Source organism: Cuculus canorus, chromosome 1 (assembly GCF_017976375.1).
Source record: "Cuculus canorus isolate bCucCan1 chromosome 1, bCucCan1.pri, whole genome shotgun sequence".
Lineage (NCBI taxonomy): Eukaryota > Metazoa > Chordata > Aves > Cuculiformes > Cuculidae > Cuculus > Cuculus canorus.
In genome coordinates this window covers 158,994,409-159,022,304 of record NC_071401.1, presented here as the reverse complement: position 1 = coordinate 159,022,304, position 27,896 = coordinate 158,994,409, and the positions used below count along the sequence as shown (strand labels likewise).

At 40.0% G+C, this 27,896-nt stretch overlaps 1 protein-coding gene across 1 annotated transcript in view; it reads left to right on the top strand.

Moving 5' to 3' along the window:
- PTPRR (protein tyrosine phosphatase receptor type R) overlaps positions 1-27,896 on the top strand; it is a 146,851-nt gene that overhangs the window by 69,241 nt on the left and 49,714 nt on the right. Inside the window, exons 3-6 of the mRNA XM_054058098.1 lie at positions 3,293-3,406; positions 7,681-7,836; positions 15,205-15,315; positions 21,091-21,353. Of these exons, the coding sequence (XP_053914073.1) occupies positions 3,293-3,406; positions 7,681-7,836; positions 15,205-15,315; positions 21,091-21,353 (644 nt within the window). The remainder of the gene's footprint in view (positions 1-3,292; positions 3,407-7,680; positions 7,837-15,204; positions 15,316-21,090; positions 21,354-27,896) is intronic.

The window sequence follows — 27,896 nt, the reverse complement described above, 5'->3', positions numbered from 1 at the left end:
GCCACAGGATACTGCACTTTATGTGTCTCCAGTCTTGTCGACTTCTGCTTTATGCTTTTATGAATCCAATACGAACAAGGGGGTAATAGAGAGCACAGAGCACATTTGTTATACACTGCTCACTATGAAACAGGTTCTCTCAAGTCCCTTCAAGCATTTCCATACATTATCTTTCACTGTTTGAGTTAGAAATCCCATTCCTGAAGTGGCAGATTCTGGCTTGCTCTCACCTCTTCTCAGGAAGAAGCAAATGTCTGATGTAGCACAAAGGTGGCCCATGTAGCCCTTACTTAATTCTTACTATACTGGGCCCCTCACTACAAGAAGGATGTTGAGGCTCTGGAGTGTGTCCAGAGAAGAGCAACAAAGCTGGTGAGGGGGCTGGAGAACAAGTCTTATGAGGAGCGGCTGAGGGAACTGGGGTTGTTTAGCATTGAGAAGAGGAGGCTGAGGGGAGACCTTATTGCTCTCTGTAATTCCCTGTAAGGAGGTTGTAGAGAGGAGGGAGCTGGCCTCTACTCCCAAGTGGCGGGGGACAGGACAAGGGGGAATGGCCTCAAGCGGTGCCAGGGGAGGTTCAGACTGGATATCAGGAAAAAAATTTTCACAGAAAGGGTCATTGGGCACTGGCAGAGGCTGCCCAGGGAGGTGGTTGAGTCCCCATTCTTGGAGGTATTTAAAAGATGGGTAGACGAGGTGCTCAGGGACGTGGTTTAGTGGCAGATAGGAATGATTGGACTTGATGATCCAAGAGGTCTTTTCCAAACTACTGATTCTATGATTCTATAATTACCAGGGAATTAAGCCTCACAGTAACACCAGCAACTGAAAAGCAAATCCTTCCAACAGACAGCCAGGCAAGGTTCTTATAAAAAATGTGAACTTCTTCTTAGTCAGATACTACTTGGAGTTTGGTTTTTTTCGATGGATAGTCACACACACAAAAAAAAAAAAATTATTGCTGCACAAGAAACACTCTGATATGACACTTAAGGACAAACGTCTTTCACCCAACTTAGGAAGTTTCCTAAAAAGATCCTGAAATCTCCAGCTGCAAGGTCAGATGATCTTTCCAAGAAGGCTAATGCCAGACTGACAGATGAGAATGCTGTAGTCTTCAGGCTTTCTCCAGAACCAGCAAGGAAAATATAGCTGTTACAGACACAAACACACTGTGCAGTCTTTTATGACTGTTACAGGACATGGTGGACCAAATTCAGATCTGGTAAAAGGAAATGTGAATCTCCTGAAAATAATGGAATTCCTTCACATTTTATTGTCCCTGGATATGATGAATCACTATCCCAGCATAATAAATCTATAAGAATTTATTACTCTTTAAGATTTTATGTTTCATCTGAAGCTGGATATTTTTCTTGCTGTTTAATTTCTGTGTCTTTATCAGTGAGCTCTTAACACTCTATTTAACATTTAATGTCATCTGATCCCCTGCTCAAGTTTGTTTAAGTGAACGTATTTGATTTTACGCCTGCTAATTTTGCTCAGTAACAACAGTTAGTATTATCCCCATAACTCAGGGTCACTGGCTCAGACAAGCAGTTTCACGCTCTTTATACCATCCTGATCAATCTCTAGGGACCCTCACAATAGCCTTCCTCTTTCGCCACAATTCCTTTACTCATTTACACAAGGAGTGCTCCTCAGAGCAGGCTGCGAGCTTTCAGCATGGTGATGGCTTCACAGCTCCAAACCAGTTCTTAGTTGTTGTATCTCTCAGGTTTACCATGGTGGGAGGAGCCAGTCAGGAACAGAATAAATGGTGCTCAGATCTGTTAGATCTCCCTGTGTCCCCACCCAAGACATTTCTCTGTTTCAATGGCAAAGCTGGAGCTAGAATAGACTCAAGATGTTTCTCTAATTCAAGAAGAAGATTTTGCGTTTTGAAAACGCCAGGGTAGAAATGGTAATTTGAATTGCAGAAACCTGTAATGCTTCCAGCTGGATTGAAGCTCAACTATGTGGTAGGATCAGATCTCAGCTGACGCATCAGGACTTGACAATCCCATTAGTTTAAAGGAATGAGAAAAAGTGGAAAAAAAATAAAAACAGTACTGATGGAAAAATCAAAATGAGTAGAAAAGGGAAGCAATATTTTATGGTTTTACATAATAACTAGGAAATACCTACTTTTAAATAAAAACAACAGCCAAAGTGTGCGATGCTCTTTTTCTCTGAGAAAAAAAAGCAGCCTTCCTTTCTAGACCATAATCATATTCACAACGTGATGTCTGACCCACGGATATTTATTCATTTTATGCAGCTCTGGTTAGGAAGGAAGAATACTTCCCAGGATCCTCAGAGCAGCAAGCTAGTCTATGGCTTTAAGAAGAAAGTTTAAAATAAAAAATACTTTTCAGGTCAAGACAACTGGCTCAGTTAGAACTTACTAACCTCCTAAATCAGAAGTTGCCAGAAACACTACAAGCTTTCTGTGACTGTCTCACATACTCCTCTTCCCTTCCTTCCCTGCTGCATTCTGTCTGCAAAGGGCATGTGGAAGTGAAGGAAGGGACCCCAGAATACCACATGGAATTATTGGCCATCAGTCATCACATGAAGACTCCATATCTGAGTCTTCTTGGAAATGGAAGATTTTAATTTTTTTTCTAGCTGAAATTCCACTGACTTCACAGGAAGGATTTGAATTGGAGGAAATATTTAAATTTAACTATGATTCTACCACACAGAAAGAAAATTCTTCAGTGATATAGCTGGTCTCTGCTGAGAGCTATAGCATTCTCTGACTCACATGAGGAAGTTTTAGGAAACTCAGACAAGTGGCATGTATCCAGAAGTTTCTTTTTTGATCTTAGAGACCGCTAATCAAAATTAAAATTCTGTAATTTCACTACGTCTGACTCATTCTTCACCTGCAGGGGAAAAGTCTAAGATGATATTTAAAGCAAATCTTCATTGTGTAAATCCAACATCTCATTCTTTAAAAGTGAATTGATGTTTAATGCTTGACTTTCTTTTTGAATGTAGTAACTGTGTTATCTTGAATACTGTGACTTGTCCAAGGAATTTAGTCAAAAATACTCTCGGACTTATTTTGAATGTAGTCAAGGAAAAGCGGTATTTTGCTAATGTGCAGCATCTAGAATGCTTAAATTTTCCTTTGGATTTATTCATTATTGTGATGCAAGTACTTTGCACAGATTATCATTCTGTGGAAAAAATAAAAATAAAAATTTAGTGAAGAGTCCCAGAGATCAGTCACCTCAGGAACTGAATGTGTTGAATAGGTTATCTGACAGGTTTTGTTTTGCAGACACTGCAAATGGATGTAAACAAGCTGAATATTACATTGCTTCGGATATTTCGCCAAGGAGTGGCAGCAGCACTGGGACTGTTACCTCAGCAAGTTCATATCAACAGACTCATTGTAAGTACCAAAGGTCTGTGTATAATGAAATCTACCTAGTTATTTTGAATTCTCTGCAATTTATTTTCCTGTTACTATGGAAAAGTGCAATAAAAAAGGACAGAAAAATACTTCTTTCCAGTATTTTTTAACTGCACTACAGAAAAACTAATCTCTGTTACAAAATTATTTAAATTTTCTTTTGAAAGGAAACCATTCTCAGTTACAGTGCAGAGAAAAATTAAGTCAGATAAATCTCTTTTGTGTCCTATTCATAAGCAGATTTCTTATCCTTTAGTTGTCATTCCAATGCAGTTCCACATCACAGTCATTAAGAAACTTATTCATGTTTTGTTTCTCAAAGGTTGAATACTGCTCAAAAAATACACGAGTCTGCCTTTCAAAGGCATCTTCACAATTTATCCTCACACTTTCCATTAGTAAATTAAATGTCTTCTCACTATATTAATATTCATGTTTTTCTATTCAGCTATAATGATCTGTGCTCCGAAATGATCTTGTAGACTAAGGTATCACATTTGCAAAAGCTGATGACAAATTTTCTTCCAGCAACAAAGGCTTTTTAGAAGCAAATGTCATTGTATTATTTTCTGTATGTGCTTAAGAGTATGCATTCTTAACATTTGTCTTTTTATGACAGTTTTGCCCTGAAGGAAAAAACCTCAACATCATGTGTGTGCACATTCACATTGCAGAGGGAAGAAGAGTTATTTTATTGCACATGTAGGTTGAATATTAGGGGAGAAAACTGACAGGTTCAGCATGAAAGTATTTTCTGCCTTGATAACTTGATAGGATTGTATACATCAAAAAAGATTATAAAACGCCTTCAAATGCTGTCTCTGTAAGAAAGGATCACACAAGAAGTACAGCATAAAAGATCAATAGGAATGCAATGCATCCCTTTTCATGTTCGCCAAGGTGTCACTCATTCATGACGAGTGATGCTAAATTTCCTTTTGTCCCTGGCATTAACCAGAATGAAAGGTTGAAAGACATATTGGAAGAAAATCACAATTAAATGAGAAATGTTCCAGAGCTTAGGATGTGCATTTCAACGTAATAACTCACCCAGTAGCTTTTTTACTATGCTATGTGGAAATTATGTAAATAAATAGAAGAAATGTTATTTTCCTACTGACTTCATAGGTTTTTCCTTCTTCCTCCCATTTGTGATCTAATGGAAAATGTAATGTCATTTTCACCTGAATATAGCTCAGAATGCAGTAAGTGCTATTAATTAATTAGTCTTCTCAACATCCTGTTAAAGTCTGCTATAAGTTAATATTTTAATGATGTAACAAAGAAAGCAAACTTTTGCCTTGTTTAACCTAAAAGTCACACAACATTAAAACTCACAGGGAAGAAAAATACATCTTAGGAGACATTAATTCCACTTTGCATCCTTCTAACCCGAGACAGTTCCTCTCATATAGAGTACTGGCAAGCAAGCAGAGCACATCAAAACTCATCTCACCTCTCTTCAGCCTAGTCTAAGCTACTAATCTAGGCTCCCCGTAAAAGCAATGTAGAGAAGGCTAACTGGAGGAGGAGAAGCATTGAGATCCCGATTATTTTAAAATGGATTAAATCATTCTCTAGAGATGCCAGTCTCTCTCTGCTGACTTCAGAAGCAGTTTAGATGACTAAAGTGTTGTAAGCGGATTCTCTTCCAAGCGAGCAGCTCTCAGAAGTGATCAGGGGCAGAGCAGCCGGGATGAGATTGGGCACACAGAGGGCAGAAGGCCTGCTAGCCTTTTATATATAATAATACATAATGTGCCAGGAAATAATAATTGGGCATTTCCAGTGCCTCTTTAACCTTTCCAGTAAATCCTCCTCCCATAAAGGCCTTTTAATGTGCAGAGGAACTCATAAACAAAGGAGGCATGAAACGTGGGGAATGCTGTGTCCCCACCAAGCCTTGTCTGGTGCCTGCACCCAGAACGAGCCACCTGCCCACATTGGAGATCCAGTAGGACCACAGATTCAAATCAGCTTTATGAACTTGACAGGTCTCTGCCTTGCACTGATGGTCCAGACCTGTAGGTCTTTTTTAAGACCTTCCCCTCCTCATAACCCTGCTGATCTTAACAGCCTCACTAAAGAATGCCTGGTCTCACCAGTAGCTAATGCCAACCAGATGGACCAGCAGCACATGTGAGAGGACACAGAGCAGATTTAGGGTAAATGTGTTTGAAAGAGTTGCTTTCTGTGCAGCTCTAGATCTGAATGCTAAATGAAATATTTTAAGAATAGCAAAAGATGTCTTCTTCTTCACTTCAGTAAAGATAATGATGCACGTTCAAGATGAGGGGAACGAGGCAAGGGAAATCAGTTTTATCCTGTTTTGAACTGATCTCTCCCATCCCAAAATGATGAATAACAAGTAAGCAGATGGGTGAGGTTCTTGCCTGTGCAGGTAGCAATACAAGTAGTAGCTCCATGCTTACCTTGCATGTGCAGAACCCCTGAAGTCTGGACTCTACATAACAGCCTGGGCTAAGTTGGCCATAGTCCTGGGAACCTGCATTCCCACACCTTGTTTGGATATCAGCACTGTCTGGAGTGCTAGTCTTAAGGTGCTGTTCTAGTCCAGCACAACCAGAGGGACCCTCTGGCAGTCTCTCCCTTTGTTCCCTTGCCACAGATTGAGAATCATTGATATCTCTAATACAGCACCCTTTGGACTACTAGGACTGCATCAAAACACCAGGGTAGGAATTAATAGAGGGGTGAGCAGGCATTCTCAGCTTACCTATTAAATGTAAACAAAACTTTTTTTGTTCTTTCAATTTGTTGTGGCATTTTAAGGAGTTGCACTGCGGTTGACTAAGAAGACTTCATTGTGGTATGTGTCTGCCATGTGTTGACACAGGATTAGTAATCAGTGCCAAGAAACTACAGTGTTATAGAATCATAGAATAATTTCAGTTGGAAAAACCCTTAAGACCATTGAGTACAATAATTAACCTAAAACTGCCAAGCCACCACTAAACCATGTCCCTAAGAGTCATATATTCACATCTTTTAATACCTCCAGGGATGACGACTCAACCACTTCTCTGGGCAGCCTGTTTCAACACTTTATAACCCTTTCAGTGAAGAAATTTCTCCTAATATCCAGTCTAAACCTTCCCTGGCGCAACTTGAGATTGTTTCCTCTTATCCTATCTCTCTTTACTTGGGAAAAGAGACTAACACTCCTCACTACAACCTCCTCTGAGGTAGTTGTAGAGAGCAATAAGGTCTCCCTTCAGTCTTCTTTTCTCCAGACTAAGCAGCCCCAGTTCCCTCAGCTGCTCCTCATAAGACTTGTGCTCCAAACCCTTCACCATCTCTCTTGCCCTTCTTTGGATCTGCTCCAGCTCTGCTCAAGGTTTTTCATGTAGTGAAACTGACCACAAAACTGACCACAGTATTTGAGGTGCACCCTCACTCGTGGCAAGTACAGCGGGATGATCACTTCCCTAGTCTTGCTAGCCACACCATTTTTGATACAAGCCAGGATGCTGCCGGCCTTTTTGGCTACTAGGGCACACCACTGACTCATGTTTAGCACCTGTCAACCAGCACTCCCAGGTCCTTTTCTGCTGGGCAGCTTTCCAGCCATTTTTCCCAAGCCTATAGAATTGCATAGGGTTGTTGTAACCCAAGTGCAGGACCTGACACTTAGCTTTGTTGAACCTCATACAATTGGCCCCAGTCCACAGGTGCAGCCTGTCCAGATCCCTCTGTAGAGCCTTCCTTCTCTCAAGCAGATCAGCACTCCTGCACAGCTTGGTGTCATCTGCAAGCTTACTGAAGGTGGACTTGATCCCCTCATCCAGATCATTGATAAAGATATTATGCTAAGCATGTCTGTTTAAGGACCACCTTCTAAAACAGGTCTGCATTTCAGCTCAGATCAGATGAACTACCTGCTAAAAGCCTTCCTGACACTTTGCCCATGACACCATTGGATGGCTACGCCCCTCACCACGTTACATTGCCCTGCCTTGTTTGATGATTTTAGACTCAGGAAGAGGGTACTTCACCAACAGAGAAGGAGCCAAAGCAGGCACACTCATGTATGGTAATTGCTTTTTCTTGCACAGTCAGCTGGCATTTATGGAGTCAGGAAATAGGCATACTGTCCTCAAGGAGCAGGTTGCAGCCTTTATATTAAACACTTTTGTTATTGTAATTATATTTACCATCTATAAACAGTAGAGATTATTTAATCTCATATCTTTCCTATGATTCTGCTTTTTTTTTTAATTTTATTTTCGTAGGGGCAGAAGAACTGTGTGGAATTGTTTGTGTCCCCACTGAACAGAAAGCCAGGAATTTCTGAGGCGCTCCCATCTGAAGAAGTCTTGCGTTCCCTTAATATCAACATTTTGCATCAGAGTTTATCACAGTTTGGAATAACAGAAGTCTCCCCTGAGGTTTGTTATCAATTTTATTATCTGTAATTTGTAACAGATTAGGCAGTTACTACATCCCTGTTAGTTTTCAGGATGAGGTTCTCAAGCATGTAGCAGGAAATGTATAAGCTAAGATGGCACTACTGCTGTAAGGCAGTTATACAGTTAGCCCTGTTAAATAACTTTAATAGTACTTCATTAGGCTATTTAAGCATTAATATCCATGTGCCCCTTACACAGTTAGGTTACCATTGAAATCAGAGTTGAGATCCTAAGCGTACATCAATTGCCTTAAAGGAAGTGTGTCCAAGCACTTTTAGTCTATTCATGTGGCTCGGCATGTATAACAATTTCAGTAGAGAAATAAATGAAATGCAGGTATCAGATGTGAGCATTACTATCCACGTAACTTGTGGCTAACAGGATTTTGAAAAACTGGATTTGTACACTGTACCCATGCTTCTTTCTGTTCTCAGAAGTGAGAGATTGCTTTTGTTTACCTGCTCCAAAAAGAAGATAGAAATAATACTTGCAGCTATTATTTGTATGGTTACATCCATTTTTTTTGAAAAAAAAAATCTATTCCAAGGCAGAGACTGCACTGCCATCTCCAGTGTCCCAGATGTTACCAATGAGACAGACATCTATAATAATTTTGGCTGACCACTTGAGTTATGCATAGCAAATTAAAAAAAAAAATGAAGGAAAGCGAATCATTAAGTTCATGGACATGGTCACATCACATTGCTTTTTATTTAGTGTCCTAGAAGCCTTCACCTTCATATAAAGACCTCAGTATTTAGTGTGAGCTCCAAATAACTTCAAAGATTTTATCAAGAACCAGGATTTTCTGTGTAAGCTCCAATTTGACAGAGGAGCTGTTTATGTCCACTGTTTTGGACATAAAATTCTTTTTAGTAAAGTTCCTAGTATTTTTACATCTTAACCTACATCTGAGCCATTGCTGAGTTATTACCTGATACATTCACTGGTATTTCTACTGATTACAAAGCTTTTGGTCATTTTAAGTATTTAAACTCTGTTCAAGAATCTGTCTTTGGTGAAAAAATAATGCAGTATGAAAACAAGGCCAGTTTAATGTAATTTTATATGCTTTACTACAGCAGCCTGCCACTATGCAAATAAGCAGATTCTCGGGTTTTAGCTGTTCTAACACAAAACGAAGCCATGTAGTGCTGTCCAAATGTCAAATCAGGTCTTTATACAGCCCATCAGTAACCTGAGCTAAGCTTCCTTTAGGTCAGGGTTTCCTTTGTTACTGAAGCATATGAGTCTTATGGTTGTTATAGATGCAATTATCTGTTCCAAGTACTTCAGTTACAAATAACACTTCAGGTAGACACAGGACAAAAACATCTATGAATAATAGATGAATGGAGAAATGTCATCAAGCTATGAAGAGATGCTAGAAAAAAAACACAGTGCTGAACTCAAGATCTCATCTTGAGTTAGATATATTTCAATAATCTGGAATGCTCAGATATTTGGATTTTTTTCTCTGGGGAAAAAAAAATTAGACAACCAGATGGAATAATTTAGAAAAGGATTATTAGAATGAAAGTTGCACAGACTCTTAACTCCTTCTAATACTGTTGGAGAAACAAGAGATTATTTTAATATTTCAGTTGCTAGCAGATTATAGAGTGAAGGTCCAGATTCTGACAGAAATCATGCAGCTTTACACTAAAAGGTATTCCTTTTGGACCTCAATAAATGCTTATATGTGTAAGGCTTCGCAGAAAACAGCAGCTAAAAGACAACAAAATATAATCTTTACTTGCTTAACCATTAACCAGTTATTTACTCTTCTCTCAACTTGCTCTACAAACAAATTGTGCCAAACAAAGTAACAGCAAAGAAAATCAAATCAGGCAAACCTCTGAAGGAAGATAAAGTTATATAAAGCTTTACAGAGCTTTGACACATTATTTTACCCATTGTGTGTGCATATTCCTGAGCTATCAAACTTAATTGAACTAATAATTTGTACTCTTCCAACCAAATATTCTGAATGCCTCACAAACAGTATTGTATGCACATTGTAAGTGTACATGTGCAGAAAGGAAACTTTATCTGCATCTTTCTAGTTGGATGGCTGACACAGAGATGATAGGATTGGAATTTGTCTTCTTTTTTTAGCTGCCTATTTCAGTATGAGCTGCCTAAAGCTTGAAAATCTACTGTGTCTCTCTAGAGTAAGCAGAAAGAGAGGTTCAGCAGGCAGTTCATCCTGTCTCTGAGATACCTCTCCTAGGATTGCTTAGTTTACACTTTCTAACAAGGTTTAGGCTTAAGCTAGACCCCCAGCTGAGAGGGTTAGTGGTGAAGGAGATTACCCTGTTCTAAGGAACTTTACCACTATGATGCCGGAAAGCCGAAGTGGAAGACTGAAGCTCTCTGTTTAATGTTTCACTAGAAAATTTCAACCCATGCACTACTATAAACAGCAAAAGTCTCAGTGGATGTAGGTGGCTAGAACTACATTTCCATTCATTCCAGTAATAATTTGACAGTTCACATCTGCTGGTGCATTAATCACTGATTGGTCTATTTTCAGTTGAATCAGCTGACCGAAAATTCATATCCTAGTTTCTTCTTTTGCAGTAGCTGAAAGAGCAGATTTCCCTGTTTGCTTTTGCTGTAGGAACCACTAGAGTCCTTGACTGTCTGTTGCAGAATGGATTGTGTACCTGTGGGAATGTGAAAATTTAATTTTATGGAGTCATTGCCCTTTCAGGGATCCAAGGAAATGGCAAAACCTTCCATATGTCCTTTCTCTTTCAATGGTCTATTGTAGTTGTAGTATTTGCTCTTTTATTATTGTCTATGGTTTGTGTCTGAAGTGTGAATTAGGACCACGTTCTTCTCCATGGTGCGAAGCAGGGCCAGGAGCAGGCTTCCACAGGACAAATTACCAAATTGTTGCTTGTTGGTGGGAGTAAGTGCATTGATTCAGGCAATCCATGCTACTATGGTGTGAGAATCCTGGCAACCTAATGTCTTTAAATTGTGCTCAGAGTGAAAGAGAAATACTATTGGCTTTTAGGGCTTAGCAGAGCACAAGAGAACTTGAAGTGGTTTTGAATGACAAAAATAACTGAAGTTACAGTGAGTAAAGTAAGGGTTACTGTGTTTTGAGAGATAAGCTAACTGCCAGCTGGGAGTTGTGGCACTAAAGGAGAATTTTACAGAGTTCATGCAAAAATTATGCAATCCCAAAATGTACCATCACAGCCTCCTTGTGGGTTGCCTTTGAAGTGCACAATATTAATTTGTTAGAGAAGAAATCAAAGGAAATAATCATGCACTTAAACCATACAGAAACTGTAAGTCATTGTAAGGACAAACGATCAAAACCAATAGTTTAGAAATTACAGCAGCCTAGAGTGACAGAGGCAACTGGGCACAAAACAGAGCACGGGAACATGCTCCTGCCATCACACAAGGCAAATGTAGCATTAGACCTTCATGGGTGCAAGCAGAGCACCGCAACAGGGACAGGAGCCCCGCAAGCCTCCCAGCTCCGACATGAAATCACAACACTACTGCACACACATGTAAAGTAGAGTTTTGGGGGATTCTTTGTCATAGGAGATGTTAAATGCTGCTATCCAGTTTCCTGGGAGTCTGATAGGTCACCCATGTTCCTACATGTTTTCACTGGGAGTGGAAGTGATTTCTTGGCAGACTTTCCTCACTTCCTTTTAGTTAACATCATCAAAATAGCAGAAAAAAAAAAAAAAGAGCAACTCAGTATGAACTTCAATGAACCCTTTTTGATCTTAAGTTTGATTCTCAGCTCCCTGTAAACTGTCCTCTGAGCTCAGACCTACAGCTTGCCATGCTTTCATTAGTGTTTCAGACCAAGAAACTAATTGGGGTTAACTGACCCAAACTGCAAATTCACCTTTTTTCCAGTCAAGACTTACCTTCCCTGATACCTTGGCAGGATCTTTCAGCCACAGATTCTTCCTTAACTTCAATTATGTTGAATTTAAACTGGATAATTCTGCCTGAATGACTCACCTGATTGTGGAGACTCCTTGGGGAATGCAGTGAAGCAGTGTGGGACGATGAGTCTCCCTCCCTGTAGTCAGGTTTGTTCTGTGACCTGATGGTGGCTGAGCTACTGGAATCCCTCTACCAGCCCACCTGCTCTGGTGTGTGTGTGTCCCCCCATCTTTATCAGCTGTGGCTTTTTGCAGCTTAGTTTGACTTTATCTTCCTGCTCCGTGATGGCAGTGGTACATTCCCACTCCTCAGAAACTATCCAGAAGTCTTTGTGGAAAGGGCACCCAACTGAATGACAGAGATGTGCAGTACCATCAGTCAGCTGAGACACTACACATCTCCATGTGGGGAGCTCATTGTCTGTGATCACGGACACAAGTTCTCTGTTTTTCACTTTTTTCCTTAACATTTGTTCAGCCCCTGAGCTTATGTTTCCTGGACATCAACAATTTGTAGTGAGCACAGCAGTTCCCATTTCTTATCAGTTCTCCCAGATTGAGGAACAAAGTTTTGGATGGACAGCACTGACATTTCAGAAAGCAATTCCTTGCTGTGGGAGTGAAATGACTGAGTTACTGTAGATTGCAGCCTCTTTTGTCATTATGGAGCAGCGTAAGTAATGATTCTGTTGTCACACATACTCCTCAGTTAGATACAGGGGATAGATTTCCTTGGGTAGTAAGGATACTTCTTCAGTGTTTCAAAATGGTGTGTTAGACCTGTTAAAGTTGAGGCATACCTTTTTTTTACCCTTTTTACAGCATTTGTTAATATTTTTTGAACTTTATTTTTAGAAAGAGAAATGAAGGGATAATGTATCCCGAACACACGTACTATTAGACAGACATTACAGAGATTAATTCTCTTAGATTCAGTTATCTATATGAAGTCTATTATAAAATATTTTAAAAGTTTCGTAACACTAATGAATTACAGTTTATTATAGTCTCTAACTAATTGAGTCAAAAAGTCATATTAGCTCTTTATTTACTTTTTAGTGTATTTGTCCCTTCAGTGAAGAGGTACAAACCCCCCATTTACTCACTTACAAAAGGTCAGTATGGCCAGTTCTCCCTCAACTCCTGCTTTTTATCTAGATTTCCTCCTGAAAGATGTGAAACACAGGAAAGCCATTAGGTAACTTACCAAAGGTCAAACAGTTTATAGTTTATAGCTGCTGCTGTTGCTGTGGAATTCCCATGGAGCTCAATAGGAGCAGTCCCTAGTGTGGAGCAGCTGCACTTTCACGCTCTGAGCCAGTGCTGGGACCCGAGTCCTGTGCTGTGAGCACAGCAGAATAACCTTGCTGTGCTGAGGTAGCAGACTGCATGGGGAGCACCCCAATAGAGTGGCAATGCTGTTTGGATATGTCTAAGAATCATTTTTGCAAAATATTTGGCAAGGTTTCTGGCTTGTCTCTGAAAGCTCCCGTGCTCACTGAGCACAAGTCTAATACTTAAGAAACCTTGTTAACCTGCTGATACCTGCAGTACATTTAGGTCCAGATCATGAAGCTTTGTGTGATTACACACACACAAACACACTAATTTTACAAGGGCTGTTTCTCTAGTTTAACAGAAGAGGATAAGGGATTTCCACTCTGGCCTCTAGGTCCATGACTTCCAAAGAAAACTCTTATTTATGCTTTCAGTTCTAAAGCAGCAAACTTTTGGTGGCACAGACACATTCTTTTTCAGAAAAAAAAAATCCCTGTAAATTAACCAAATACAGCCAAAAACTTCTCTAAATGTTTGTGTTTCACGGCAGTATGATCCGTGAGTTGTCCTGTGACTGCATGGTCTTGAATCTGTGTTGCCTTACCCCTTTTCAAACCAAACAGGGCACAAACCTGTGCTGAAAGAACTACTATGAAAACTGTATTTGTATTTGAAGACCTATGAAAACATGCAGCAGGTTTCTTTCAGCTTGTGCTGTCTTCCCAAGTCCATGCTCTCCTCCTTCTCAATAGTCCTTTCCACATGAATTCAGTTTTTCAGAACTTTCCATGGTTGAAGACTGATGAACAAAAGGATTTTGCTTGGCATGTTAACTGTTGGAGAAAGCTGGCTAATCGATAGCAAAGATGACTGTATATCATCTAAAGTGCTAGAAGGTCCCTGCGGTAACACAGGTCCAGTGAGCACTCATCTTTAAATGGAGCAACTCTTTCCTCTGTGGAAAACTCTAAGCTGTCTTACACAATGTCTCTGGAGAGGAAAAAAGGCCACCTTGAGATGGAAAGACAACTCACTAGTTAAACAAGAAGTTTAATTAAAGCCATTAGGGAATTTCAATGAAAGAGAAACATCAAGACCTTGAACATTTATAGTGGAAACCAGAATTTAAGAAAGTAATTTTCACTCAGTCTAAGAATTGTACTGAAAAAAAGCACTTCAGGAAACAAAAGCAAGTAGCTGAAAATTGGGAGAGCAATGTCTACTGAACTGCTGTCATGGAAACACAAGATGACATACTTTATTCTATTGCAGTTAGACTGAAGGTACATGTACCCTGTTTCTACTACCAGATCTCTGTTTGGAAACGTAGTGAAGTTTAGCTAATTAACCAACTCTGTACACTGCAATAAAGCCAGAAATAAATGCTTTTACAATTATTATTATATCATAATCCCCAGGAGTTCCCCAAGAGTTCTGGAAATTTCAGTGTGCACAGCTCTTCTAGAAATGTACTATCAGCAGGAACCCAAAGTTAATGAGATTACTTTAAGCATAATCAGAATTATAGATAGACAGATAATGAGATTACATTCAGCATAATCAGATTTTTTCACATATGCACATGTATGCATGTGCATTACTTAAAGATGACAGTGTCAGGACTTCCCAGCTCATGAAGATAAATCAGCAAGTCATCTGCTCTTTACTCCTGTGTCAAGTGTAAACAGTCTCGAATCTGACACATGGGTGCTGGGGCTGAAGATAAGCACTGGGGAGAATGAGGCAGGGCAAGTGGTTCCCACAGCCCACGCAGGAGCACTGCTCTTTTACCTGATGAGCCAGATTGTTTCCAAGAAAGACCACGGGTCTTGTTTGCTTACCTTCAACCAGCCCATGACTTCTGGTGGGGGATTATCTCAGGAGCCACGGAGAAGGTCTTAGATCATCTTGTGTACTGTTGGGACCCATGGTTCGCATGCAGACAAACACACGGAGGGCAGGTGGGGAGCATAGCTGAGGTGGGTCTGCAAATAGCACTGTTCGAATTGAGTGCCATATACTGTGGAATGTGAACTGTGACTACACTGAGGAGGGTGATTAATGCCTGACGAGAGCTATTTAATCTGTGTACGCTACTGTGTAACTTCTCTTCCTCTTTCTGTTTTATTGCTTAAAAAAGAAAAATGTTTTGCAAGGCCAGCGTGAAGCAGACAAAATCTGGAGCAAAGAAGGATTCTATGCAGTTGTCATATTTCTCAGCATCTTTGTCATTCTAGTAACTTGTTTAATGGTAAGTTTCCTTTCTATCTTTTTTTGCTGTTCTTTACTTGATGCCTTTCTCAGTTTGAAGGAGAGTCATACATTCTTTATACGAGAGGTGTTTTCTCAGAGATGTTAAAAACTCCACCACATGGTAATGGTCAATCAAAATGCTGTGAAACCAAAGTTTGAAGAATCACATTTTTTTAAATATTTTCGTCCAATGGAAGGGTATAGCTAGAAGGAAGCTGAAGAAATAAATAATGGTCTCTTAAATCTGCAGAGTAACTGTGAGTGATACCTTCTCAACCTTCTTACTAAGGTCCCAGATTCCCTGAAGTCGCATTAGCTGCCTGTACTTCAGTTTTATTGGATAGTAAAAACAACTCCATACTGACACAATATTGTCAATGCATAGTTGTTAGAGTTTGTGTTGGTGCTCATGTACCAAATATATAAATTTTAAACCGAAATGACTAATAAGTACAGGAAGGAATGATTGTATTTTTTAACAGCTTTGCCATTCACATTGTGTGAGTTCAGTGACAGGTTCCTGGGCATTAGAGATACTCATAATACACTGAATGTGATATGTGCGAGAGTCACACAGAAGATGACAGATGACACCACTGACATTCCTAGGACAACTTTTGCATTTTTTCTGATATTGTATCTCACATGTTTTAATTTGCTGGCTGGTATATTTCTTCTGTGGTGCATAATTATAAGAGTTTACTGAATTCTTTGGTGATTCTCCGCATTTATGAACTCACAATATCTTGGAATCATTTGAGATATTTTACTTTCAAACACATTTAATTTTCTTTAGCCTAGGTGGGTTGTCCACTTATAACCTTGAGATGGAAAGAATGTTTAAGCCTAAGATTTTAATAAATGATAATTTATAAGAAAATCTTATTCAAGCTTTAAAAGTCTCCCTAAGATTTGAAAAGCACTTATTTTCTTACAAAAAAATGTTGCTTTATTTAAACTCTCCTTCCTAGTGACTTCCATTTCTCTATGCCATCTCACTCAAAAACAGCAGCATAACTCAAGAAGTTCCAGCTTTTACTCAAATTTTTAACTTTGAAATAGCACGTATTTTGGTCATTATGGGCTGTTTAACTGGAAAGGTATAGAAAATGCTGTCTGTCCTTGTCCTGGTCCTGCACAATATTTTCAATTTTCACAATATTTAATTATTTGGAATATTTAGATGGCACAGGAATTGTAAACATTGTGGAAGACAGTATCAGAACTTAAAATATTCTTAAGGTGCTGGAGAAAATTTAAGAAGTAAGAAGACTGCTGCCTACTAGGGACAAGAACTCTAATCACGTGCTTCAATACAGTGTACAAAATATGTGGCAAAGCTACAGTGGGGGTGGAGGTCTCTGTCAGCTGGACCAAGAAATTATCTTTGATGTACTCCAGGAGTCTCCTGGATTGCCTACAGCTTGCTGTGCTACTTCTCTAGCTTATGTCAAGGTGGTTGAAGTCCCCGAGTAAGATGAGAGCTTGCAAGTGCGAAGCCTCCTGTAGCTGGAGGACAAAGACTTCATCAGTTGTCTTACCTTGATTGGGTGGCCTGTAGTATACACCAACCACAAGGTTCCCGTTGATTCTTCCATCTTTAATTTTTACCCACAAGCTTTCAACCTGTTCGTGGCTATTCTTTAACAACAGCTCTTCACGTTCTATCCCTTTCCTGAGATAGACGGCAATGCTTCCACCCCTCCTTCCTGGTCTGTCTCTCCTGAACAGCCTGTAGCCATTGATAGCCACATTCCAGGCACAGGACTCATCCCACCACGTTTCCATGATGGCAACCAGATCATATCTTTCAAGTAGCAGGGTAGCTTCCACCTCTTCCTGCTTGTTACCCAAGCTTCATGCATTAGTGTAAAGGTACTTCAACTGGCCTGCCAGTTGCATCACCTTCCCAGTGGACCTTCTTTTGCCTATAAGGTGTTTTGGAGAAGTCTCCTCCCTAACACCTGACCCCTGACACCTGTCCTTCCACCTTTTGTTAAGGGCTAGCTTGGTGTTGTCTTCCTCCCCCTTCGTATCTAGTTTAAAGCCCTATCTACAAACCTCGCAAGTTCCCAGGCAAAGATCCTCCTCCCCCTCTGAGAAAGGTGGCTCCCATCTGAAGCCTGTAACCCCAGTGCCATGTAGGCCATCCCGTGATCAAAACCCCCAAAGTTATTGTTGTGACACCAGCCATGGAGCCATGTATTAATAGCCTGGACCTCTCTGAGCTGTTCTATGTCACCACCTGTTACTGGGAGGAGGGAAGAAAAAATCACTTGGGCCCCTGATTCCCTCAGTAGCCATCCCAAGGCCTTAAAATCACTTTTAATTTCCCTTGGGCTTCTTACAGCTGCTTCATCGCCTCCCACATGGAGCAGCAGTAATGGGTAATAGTCAGTTGTTCTCACTGGGAAGTTTTTTGGTTACATCCCTTACCCGGGCTCCCGGGAGGCAACAGACTTCCCTGTGAGTGGGGCCTGCTCGACATATCGGACCCTCTGTCCCCTTCAATAGAGAGTGTCCTACAACTATGACTCTGGAATTTGATGATTCCATGAACTTTGCATTATCAACAAATTGTGATGATATTAATTTTTACTACTGTTTTGGGTGTTCAGTGAATTATGAGGAGTTATTTTATCTTTTGAGGAAATAGTTACTTAAATTATGCCTATATTTTCAGCTTCGTTACTGTATTTTGGAATTTCTTTAATGAGAAGAATATTGGATAGTGAAAAAATGCATTTCAGCATACAATTTTTATGCAAAGTGTCACTTGTTCTTAAAAGTTTCAGGACACACAAAATGATGCTGGACTTCGGAAAGCACTTTGCTTATTGAATATTTACCACTAACTAATATCAGCCCACCAACTTCAGCTTTTACAAGGTTAGAAATTTAAAGTAAAATTAAAGATACATATACTAAACATACTGCAAGAGTATTTAATACAATTTGAAATTAAGGGGTTCTGTATAAAGCAATCCTAGATTGTCTGAATTCTTTCATTCTGCTTCTGTAGAACTTTTTATAGTGTATTTAAAGCATGATATCCAAGTGCCTCCCAGCAATCCATCAAAGAACACAAATAACAACTGTCACATTTTTGTTCTTTCATCCACTCCTCAGGGTTTGAGGGGAATTTTGTTAGTTTTCTTCTTATGTATACACACACACAATAACTGTGCTCATGCAGAGGTGCTCACACAGCCTCACGCACATGTTGATAAGCACTTGTTAGAGAGAACACTTTTCATTAGAGAGAACAGTGTTAATTTCCATGATTTCTGTGAGATTTTACTCTACCATCCTGGATGCCCTAAATATCTTTAGGCAGATGAGTTTTTATATCACCGTTCCACATAACCATTGCCAAGATCTTCCTTCTGGAGACATAGTAATCTTATTGGGATTTTCAGTCTATCTCTGAAGATGAATAAAAGAAGTTTTCACTTGTAGTTTGAATGGGTATATAGGAGGTATTGGCCAAGCTGAAGCGCAGCATGTCAGCTTTCCTTTACAGAAATCTGTAAGGAGTGAATGCTGTCGGCACCTTCCATAGAGGCTGGGTCAAAGGGGAGGCAAAATGCCCTGTTGGACTGTGGCCTTGAACCCTGGGCTTAATGGATGACAGAATTATAGTTGTCCCACTTAGTGTGTCCAGGAAAATAGTACTTTTTGGTTTCAGTTCCTCGATGCCTGTTGACTATCCCTGCAATGAATCTTGTGCAGTATCGGTAAAACATCAGTTTTCCTAATTTAAGGGCTTCATACTTATTTCCATCCATGGAAACTGATGCATTTAAACTGATTTGAAATATGACTATATCTAAGTTGTTCCCTTTGCAGAGCTTGGTGACTGGGCTGTTCACTGTCTTTTTGGCCATTTCTGTTTGTTTGACTTTCACATGGAATTCCTTAAAACATGATGGCCCTGACCACCCTTTCTGAGGAAATTATGTTAGGTTTTAGACCAGATATGGTTCTTCAGCTTTCTTCCAACTTCTGACCCTTTTCTAGGGTCTAGTGAGAGAGTATTAGAAAGGATATGAAATAATACTTGCCCAGGTTTATTGAATTTAAAAACATAATACCCTGGGTCTCCAAGGGATGAAACTATGTCAAAATGTATCTGTGACAAGAATGTATGGTTAACATTTTCATGACTGTGAATGTCTGAGTTGTATACCTGTTGGTTACCAGAAATAAATGAGACTAAAGCAATCACTGGAGGAAAAGAGGGTTAAAATATTTCAAGCCCCTGTTTTGTCTTTGCTGATACCTATATCCTTGCTTCCCAGTAGGACTGTTTTTCCTGCAAAATAATGGCAAAGAGCAGCTTATCTTATCCATGCAATTTAATTCTAAACTCTTCTGAATGAACAGATGGTTTACATAGCTAAGTCTTGTTTAATGGGTATATTGCTAATGACATTAGGTCAGTTCCCAGCTAAACCTCCAGTGCTAATCCTTGAATAAACAAACTCATCAGATGTATCCAGTCTTCACTGGAGAGTGAGGGAGTGATAGATATTTATGTGGCTAGTGAGGTAATAGTTGTCAAAGAACTTCTGACTTGCAGTACAAAAATGCTTTGGTCTAGACTTTGTCTTTATGGTTTTGCAAATCAGGATTCAATTTGTATGCTTTACAGCAACAGATAAAGCAGAGTAGAAGGTATAAGGGTATCAGCAAACACCTTGAAAAAGCTGTGTAAGTGCCTTTCACCCACTCCCACATACAATACTTACTATGGTAATTCTCATAAGTCTCTTAGGTTGCAAGGCACATTTTGAAAATGGCACAACTACCGCTCAGGAATCTTTTTTTTTTTGCACCCCGCTCATAAGAGCTAAGATATGTTAAATAGGCGCAGCGCAAGTTCCTTTTGAGTGACGTTACGAAGCACACGCTACTCACCAGCCCTTGCAAAGCTAGTGTACAGCAACATCAGCGTGGAGTTTGGTGGAAAAGGATCAGGACAACTTCAGAAAAGCTTTTGCCAGAGATATCTGACATTCAAGTTCATTAGGAATAGGTTAACAGAGAATCAGAGTATTAACTTGTTTAGACATCAGTGTCTTGGTAATTGTAAAATATGCTTTTCTGAACAGATGCTTAAATGGCTTAATAGGCCACACACTGCTTCAGCTTCATTCCAGAACATGTTGTATTTCTCTGTGGATGTTGAGGGATATCCTTATCCTGAGGAGTATTTCAGAGCAGTAGCAACCTACCATTATAAAAGTGGCCTAGTAAAATTACTCCATTCAACCATCAGCTCCATGGAAAATGAGTAAAAGCTTTTAAGAACACCTGCTCTAAAACCAATTGAGGCTGCTATAATTAGAAACATGTACCTGGATATATCATGAGCATCTGTTTTATTTTGTGTCATTGTCTCTCTTGTATTAAAGTCGTTACAAGTTTTCCTACAATTACTCTCTTTACCAGGATTTCCTTCTTCACTATGTCTTTTGTAACTATTTTTCAATCTATGTTATTTGCCCCTTTAATAATGCAACTGCTAGTATTGCAAATAATTACTGGCACATAATGAGAACTGTTAAAATCCCTATTGTCCACGTGTACACACTGTGGTTTATGTAATGGAAATATTTATCCTGTTGTGGGAAACACTATGTAACACAACTTGTGGATTACCTTCTAGGAATGAAATCCACATACAGGAATCTTATCCAGCATTTGCGTTACTTTTCTTGCCTTGTTTACCAGGAAATTGAAATTGGGGTTTCCTCTTTAATTTTTATAGGTTCTGTACAGATTGAAGGAGAAGATACAGTTGTCACTCAGGCAAGAGAAGGAAAAGAAGCAGGAGATCCACCTCTCACCCCTTCCTCTGCAGACATCTCATTCTGGGTATAAGACCACCAACAGAATGGTCCAGCCTGAACAGGCTCCAAAAGTTGTCAATGTGGTAGTGGACCCTCAAGGTCAATGTGTTCCTGAGCTCAAACCTCCCCTGTGTGCCAGTCCGTCTCCTTTCAGAATGAAACCTGTGGGGCTCCAGGAAAGGTAGGATTGTGCCCAGCGCATTCAAGATTTATTCTGATTTGTTATAGTCATGCTACTGTGTTTTGCTCTGTCAATGAATGGAAGACTATGCCACAGACGGACATCTGAGAAGTGAGATTTTGGTGTGCTAATACCTATCTCATGTATTCTCTCCTTTTTGTGTCTTTTTATACAAAAAAAAGGTCCAGAGGTTTGGGCTGAGAATAACTGCAGTACTGGAGTTCTTTTTGATAATTTTTATCTTCCCTTTCCAAAAATTACTCCAAAGAAATAATTTGTCATTTTCCATTGATTTTTACGTGTTTTGATCCTGGAGGTCTTGGCAGAGGACACAAGGGCTGGTTATGTTTTGTCAGCAAAGGACATTCTCATTGTCAGGGAGTCCCTAGCACATGGGAAGCTTTGAAAGAAGAATATTTACAATGAGTCCATTTACCAATTTCATACAGTGTTTCAAATATCACCTTTAGATAATTTTTCTTCTTAAATCCAGCTTTCCATAGGGTTGAGATACAATTCAAGGTCTACAGGCTTTACAAAAAAAGAGAAAAAAGTGATTAGTAATGAGACCAACCCTTGCGTGCAGCTTCTCAGAAATACTTGGGTACCAAATCTTGCTACTCATTCCACCTTTAAAAAGTGGGCCATTGCTCTTTTTATAAAAGTAGTTATTCTTCCCATATGAGAATGCACACTGACATCTGTCTGTTCTCTGTTAGAAACCTATATAATTTCTTGCCTGATGGCTGCAGGCCACTTTCATAAAGCATCAGTGCTCTGAATAACTAACGCAGCATGCAGCCACACAGCTGAACTCTTCTACCCTGGCACAGATGATAAATGAAAGAACAGACACCATGCAGATATGATGTGGAAATCAGAATGAAAAGGAGACCAAGCAAGGAGACCTTGTCTGTGAGGACTCTCAGAGTTGAGCAGTAACCCTGATTCAGCTTGAACCGTGGAATTTCAATGACAAAGATTTTATCAATGGCTTTATGAGCCCCAGACAGGACTAATGGAGATGAACTGAATCTTCCATGAGTAAAGATGCTGAAAGGCAGAGCTGTCATAAAATATTTAGTGATATCATTGCAGTTAGAAAAACAAGGAAAAACAAGGAAACAAGTAAATACATTTTGATAGAGGTTCTCATTCCACAAGAGCCTAAAAATAAAGTACGCGAGCATAGGGATCATACAGCTAGTTTGTAATACCTAGTACCTAACATAGCATACCCAATAATTGAGAGAGAAAAGAAAAATTATTGATCTAGCATCTTAATTTCCACCACCACAGATAGGAACTCAGCATCTAAAACTGCTAAACCACATTTCATCCTTGGGAAGTACAAAGTTCTCAGTTAGGTCAAAACAGAGAGCTGAGATACAAAAAGGAGGCTAAACCTGATGTTTGATCAAATAAACCAGGCCTTTCAGTGTATTATGAGCACTTCTGTTTCTACTGTAAAAGACCGCTAATATACCGTTGTGGAAAAATGAAAGTAATTGTGATAATGTTCCATTCTGCAGTTCTTTTTGAGTGTTTAACACAGTTACAACTTACCAGCCCAAGTCCACTTCTAAGAAATGGTGGTTTAAATTTATTTCAACTTCTGTGATACGAAGGTCTGGGGATCTGAAAACTTTAGAGAATAAGTTGTCTTCTATTCCTCTGAAATAAGCAGCTATTATATGTGGGTTTTATTTATTTATTTATTATGTCCTCTACTATGAACAAATTTACACACATTTTGGAAATACAGAAACTCTGGACACAAAAAGTAATAATGCAGCAACATGTTTTGCCTCATACATCATCTAATGGCCAGGTGTGTGGACAGCTTAAAACCCCTCTCCACCTTTCTGCCCCACAACAACCTCACACTGGGCACCCTACAGCCATCCAGCCATCCTCATTGCACGTGGAAGCAGTGGAAATTACAGCCTGGGTCTGCACACTGCAAGCAGCACTCTGTACACAACACATCTGCTTGTAGACCTTTCCTGTCAGTATGGAGTGGGAACAAGCCTAGAGGTCCCCTCCTGCTCATAGCCACAGCTTGTGTGACTATTCAATAATGTTTGCTACCCTGATTTTGTTTTTTGCTGGGAGAAGAAGCTCTTGGCAAGTACATGTGGTTATGTGGGCTCCTTGACAAACTTAGCATTGAGACTCCTTTGACCAGATGGCTTGATGGTGGTTCCTGAGGGGTATTTTCTAACTATCCAAAAAGTATGGTTTAATTCCTTAACATAAGGTGTAGTCATGAAATGTCTAGTACAATCCAGAGCAAACTCCATCTATTCAAAAAGCACCTCCCATACGGGGACAGTCTGAGAGAATTGGGCTTGTTCAGCCTGGAGAAGAGAAGGTTCCAAGGAGACCTTGTAGTGACCTTCCAGTACCTGAAGGGGCTAGAAGAAAGCTGGAGAGGGACTGTTCACAAAGGCCTGTAGTGATAGGATGAGAGTGAATGGATATAAACTGGAGAGGGGCAGATTTAGGCTAGACATAAGGAAGAATTTCTTCACCATGAGAGGGGTGAGGCACTGGAACAGGTTGCCCAGGGAAGTTGTGACTGCCCCATCCCTGGAGGTGTTCAAGGCCAGGTTGGATGGAGCCTTGGGCAGCCTGGTCTAGTGGGAGTTGTCCCTGCCCATGGCAGGGAGTTTGGAATTGGATGATTTTTAAGGTCCCTTCCAACCCAAATTATTCTATGGTTCTATAAAAAATAAATCAATGGACCGTGGGCCAAACCAGGCAGTGAGACAACTGCTGTGCCTAGACATCTAGAAGGGAAGTTTGTGACAGTATCTCTGAAAGATGGGGCAGAAAATCTGGGTGATGCGTGCCTCTCAAGTTCTTCCTGTTTTAAGAAGGATACCTAGATGCAAAAATATTGTGGAACTCAGTTTTCACAAAGTGCCACATCAGCAGAAGGCCCTCTGAACCTTTCCATTTTTAACAGGAATAGCATTGGCTGGTACAGAGGCAAACCAATTGTTAATAGACCGCTGTCCACGAAGATGCTTCTGAGAGTTTGTTCAGCTTCTTAAAACGTACTGCGCTTCCGAATACTAGAGCGTTGCTTTCAGCATACCTGAAAAGGCGCTTACCCAGCTGTTTCTGTGAGACGCCCCGGGTTTAGCAGCATTTGCTCCCCCAGATGCGGAGGGTGCGGCAGGTGATGCGCAGGCGGAGCGGGCGGGGGCCGGTACCCAGTGCCTCGCCGAGCGGGCGTGGGGAGGGCGACACCTATAGGCAGCGGGAGGCACTGCAGGTGCCCGCGTGCCCCTCTCTGCGCTTGCAGCTCTCAGAAGGTGAACGTGGGTGTCGTCAGTGATGCGCTGTCACAGCATCATAGCGCTGACACCTGAATTCAGGATGTAAACAATCCTTTTCTCCTCCTTAAGCATATCCGTGAATATTACATCAGTGTTTTATTTTTCTAGTTAGGCGTCTGTAGGTTTATATGAATAATATATTTTTTCCTTCAGCAGAATAAGGCTTCATTTTTTTTCTGCTGCTTGGCTCAAAATTCATCATGATGAGAGCTGCCCTGCAGAAAAGGACTTGAGGGTGCTGGTTGATGAGATGCTGGACAGGAGCCAGCAATGTGCGCTTGCAGCCCAGAAGGCCAAACTTAGCCTGGGCTGCATCAAAAGAAGTGTGGCCAGCAGAACGAGGGAGGTGATTCTGTTCCTCTATTCCTCTCTTGTGAGGCCTCACTTGGAGTATTGTGTCCAGTTCTGGAAACCTCAACATAAGAAGGATATGGAACTGTTGGAACAGGTCCAGAGGAGGCTACAGGATGATCGGAGGTCTGGAGCACCTTCCATATGAGGACAGGCTGAGAGGGTTGGGCTTGTTCAGCCTGGAGAAGAGAAGGCTCCAAGGAGACCTTATAGCGACCTTCTGGTACCTGAAAGGGGCTACAAGAAATCTGGGAAGGGACTGTTGACAAAGGCTTGTGGTGATAGGATGAGGGGGAATGGGTATAAACTGGAGAGGGGCAGATTTAGGCTAGACATAAGGAAGAATTTCTTCACCATGAGGGTGGTGAGGCACTGGCACAGGTTGCCCGGGGAGGCTGTGGCTGCCCCATCCCTGGAGGTGTTTAAGGCCAGGTTGGATGGGGCCTTGGGCGGCCTGATGTAGTGGGTGGTGTCTGTGCCCATGACAGAGGCGCTGGAACTAGATGATCTTTAAGGTCCCTTACAACCCAAACTATTCTATGATTCTATGACTCTGTGATTCTATGATTCTATGATATGAATGGTTTCAGCCAAAATCAGGATCTGGTGAAGTGGGATGTGATATTTTAAATTTAATTCTGGCATGCCAGGCATTGAAAATTCTTGGAAGAGTGAGTTATAAAAACAAAAGCATGGCAGGGTTATAAATATAAATATGTTACCACACTAGCACAGAATTAACTTGTTTTACAACTGAATTTGTCAGCTTTTTCCTCAGCCACAGCTGCTGTAAGTCTTAGTTGTGGTACTGTTTGTGACTGGGATGACTGTATTTCAAGTAACTAGTGCACAATATATTGTTTTGTTCAAATTAGTCACTATCTCACATGCAAAAGTACCCAGAAGAAAGAAAATGTGGAAAATAGTTGAAAAACACAAACTCCTTTAGAAAGTCTTTTCAAGCATTTGTATTCCATCCAAGCCACAATGCCTTAAAACTATGGATATTACATCTAAATAATCAGTGGGAAAAATCACAGCACTATGTCTTTTCAGACTGTTACATATTCATTAGAAAATTATTCTCTCCAAATCTTCCTCCTGTTTAGGTATCAAGGTGTTAGGGGAATGCACATCTCATTCAGACCAAGTAACATTTTCATGTGCTACAACATCAGGTTTTATTCTCTGCAGATAAACACAAGCAAGTGGATAATATAATAGAATAAAAAAAATGTCAAATAGAGCAAAAATCTGGCAGACAGGTGAAATAATAAATATTTTTAAAATGTGAAATAAAAGAATTCTGCAATGGTATGGAAGCACTGCTGGGACAAAGGAGAACAGAAGATAGTCTGTAGAGGGGACGGCAAGCAATGCCAGCATGAGCAAACCTGGAGGGAAGCGGGCTGCTCACTGATATCATTCAGCCATTCACCATGCAGGTTACTGATAAGTGTGTAACCAAGTCTGCAATCAGTAAAAAATCAGTAGGCAAATCAGTAGGCATCAAAATAGAAAATAGTAACCGAAGATCACCTAAAACAATGCCAAATCTAACACATAACAGCACTGAATCATGGCTTGAACTCTCATTGTGAGGACCGTGTGTGATTTTACTTTTCCCCACAAAGCAAAGCAGTAACATAAAACCCCTATGCCACAGGTAATGGTCTGTAACCAGTAAGATTTCTCTTACTATCCTGAAGTTGCCTGTAAATTGACAGCACAATTCTTTTCTCCAGTTCTACTCAGTGGACATAGTGAAGTAAGTATAATGAACAAAGTTAAAATAATACGCATTATAAAGCTGCTAAATGCTCACCCTATCCACTTCCTTACAACATGAGTAAAAGAGAGATTCTGATGGGAAAAAAAAGGCAATACATTTTTAAATTATTTTTAAAAATTGAATTCAGCTAACCCATATTATGCTGTAGAACTGACTCCAAAAGATAAAGTTTGAATCAGGAATGTATTAGCAAGAGGTACTCATGCATATAGTCACACAAATAATGAGAAAAAATATTGTTTTCTGCCTGCCTTTAGCATTCTTCTTCAGCAACATCTTGTACTCAACACCTTTACAGATAAAATTGTGGGCAGTTTGGACTTCAAATTTGGAGGAAAATTCCTCTGTTAATGTTGATGACTCTTCTATTAGTTACTCTGTATAGGCATACAAATTAAGCTACCTAACAATTCTGGCCACCTAAACAATTTCTGTGCCCTGTCAACTGCCATCTGGATAACAAATACTATAGATGATAAATACAACTGTAATACAGTTTTTCTTGGTGTTAGAAAAAAAAATCCATTAAAATGAATCATTACATTCACAATACTTTATACCAAATAAGCGTCCTGGTTCAACCTCATAGGAAATGTTAAAACACAGTAAAAAATCTTATGTGCTCTTTGCTTCTTTAATATAATGGCAGCTGCATATCAGGATATCACTGTTCAACCAAATCTTCACTCTAACAGATAAGAAAAATTCCAACAATTCATTCTGGTTGTATTCTGATTTTTAGATCAAAAAGCACAGTTGCTGCAAGTATAATTATGGTTCTGATCTGTTATCTTTATACAAAACCCTCCATCATGATTAATCATTTCAAGTAATGTTCACAGCGTAGCACCTTGCGGTGGGAGTACTGTAAACATGCCACGTTTTGTTTTTTATGACACGAGCATGGGACCTTAATATATTTACAGGAAGGAGCCTGGAATTTCCTGGCTAAAATATACTTGCTTTGCATAGATTTGGAGGATAATTTTACCCTATTGTGTGGAGCTGAATATGCTTTCTGCATTCTTAATTTAAATCCTAGGGATTGTTTTC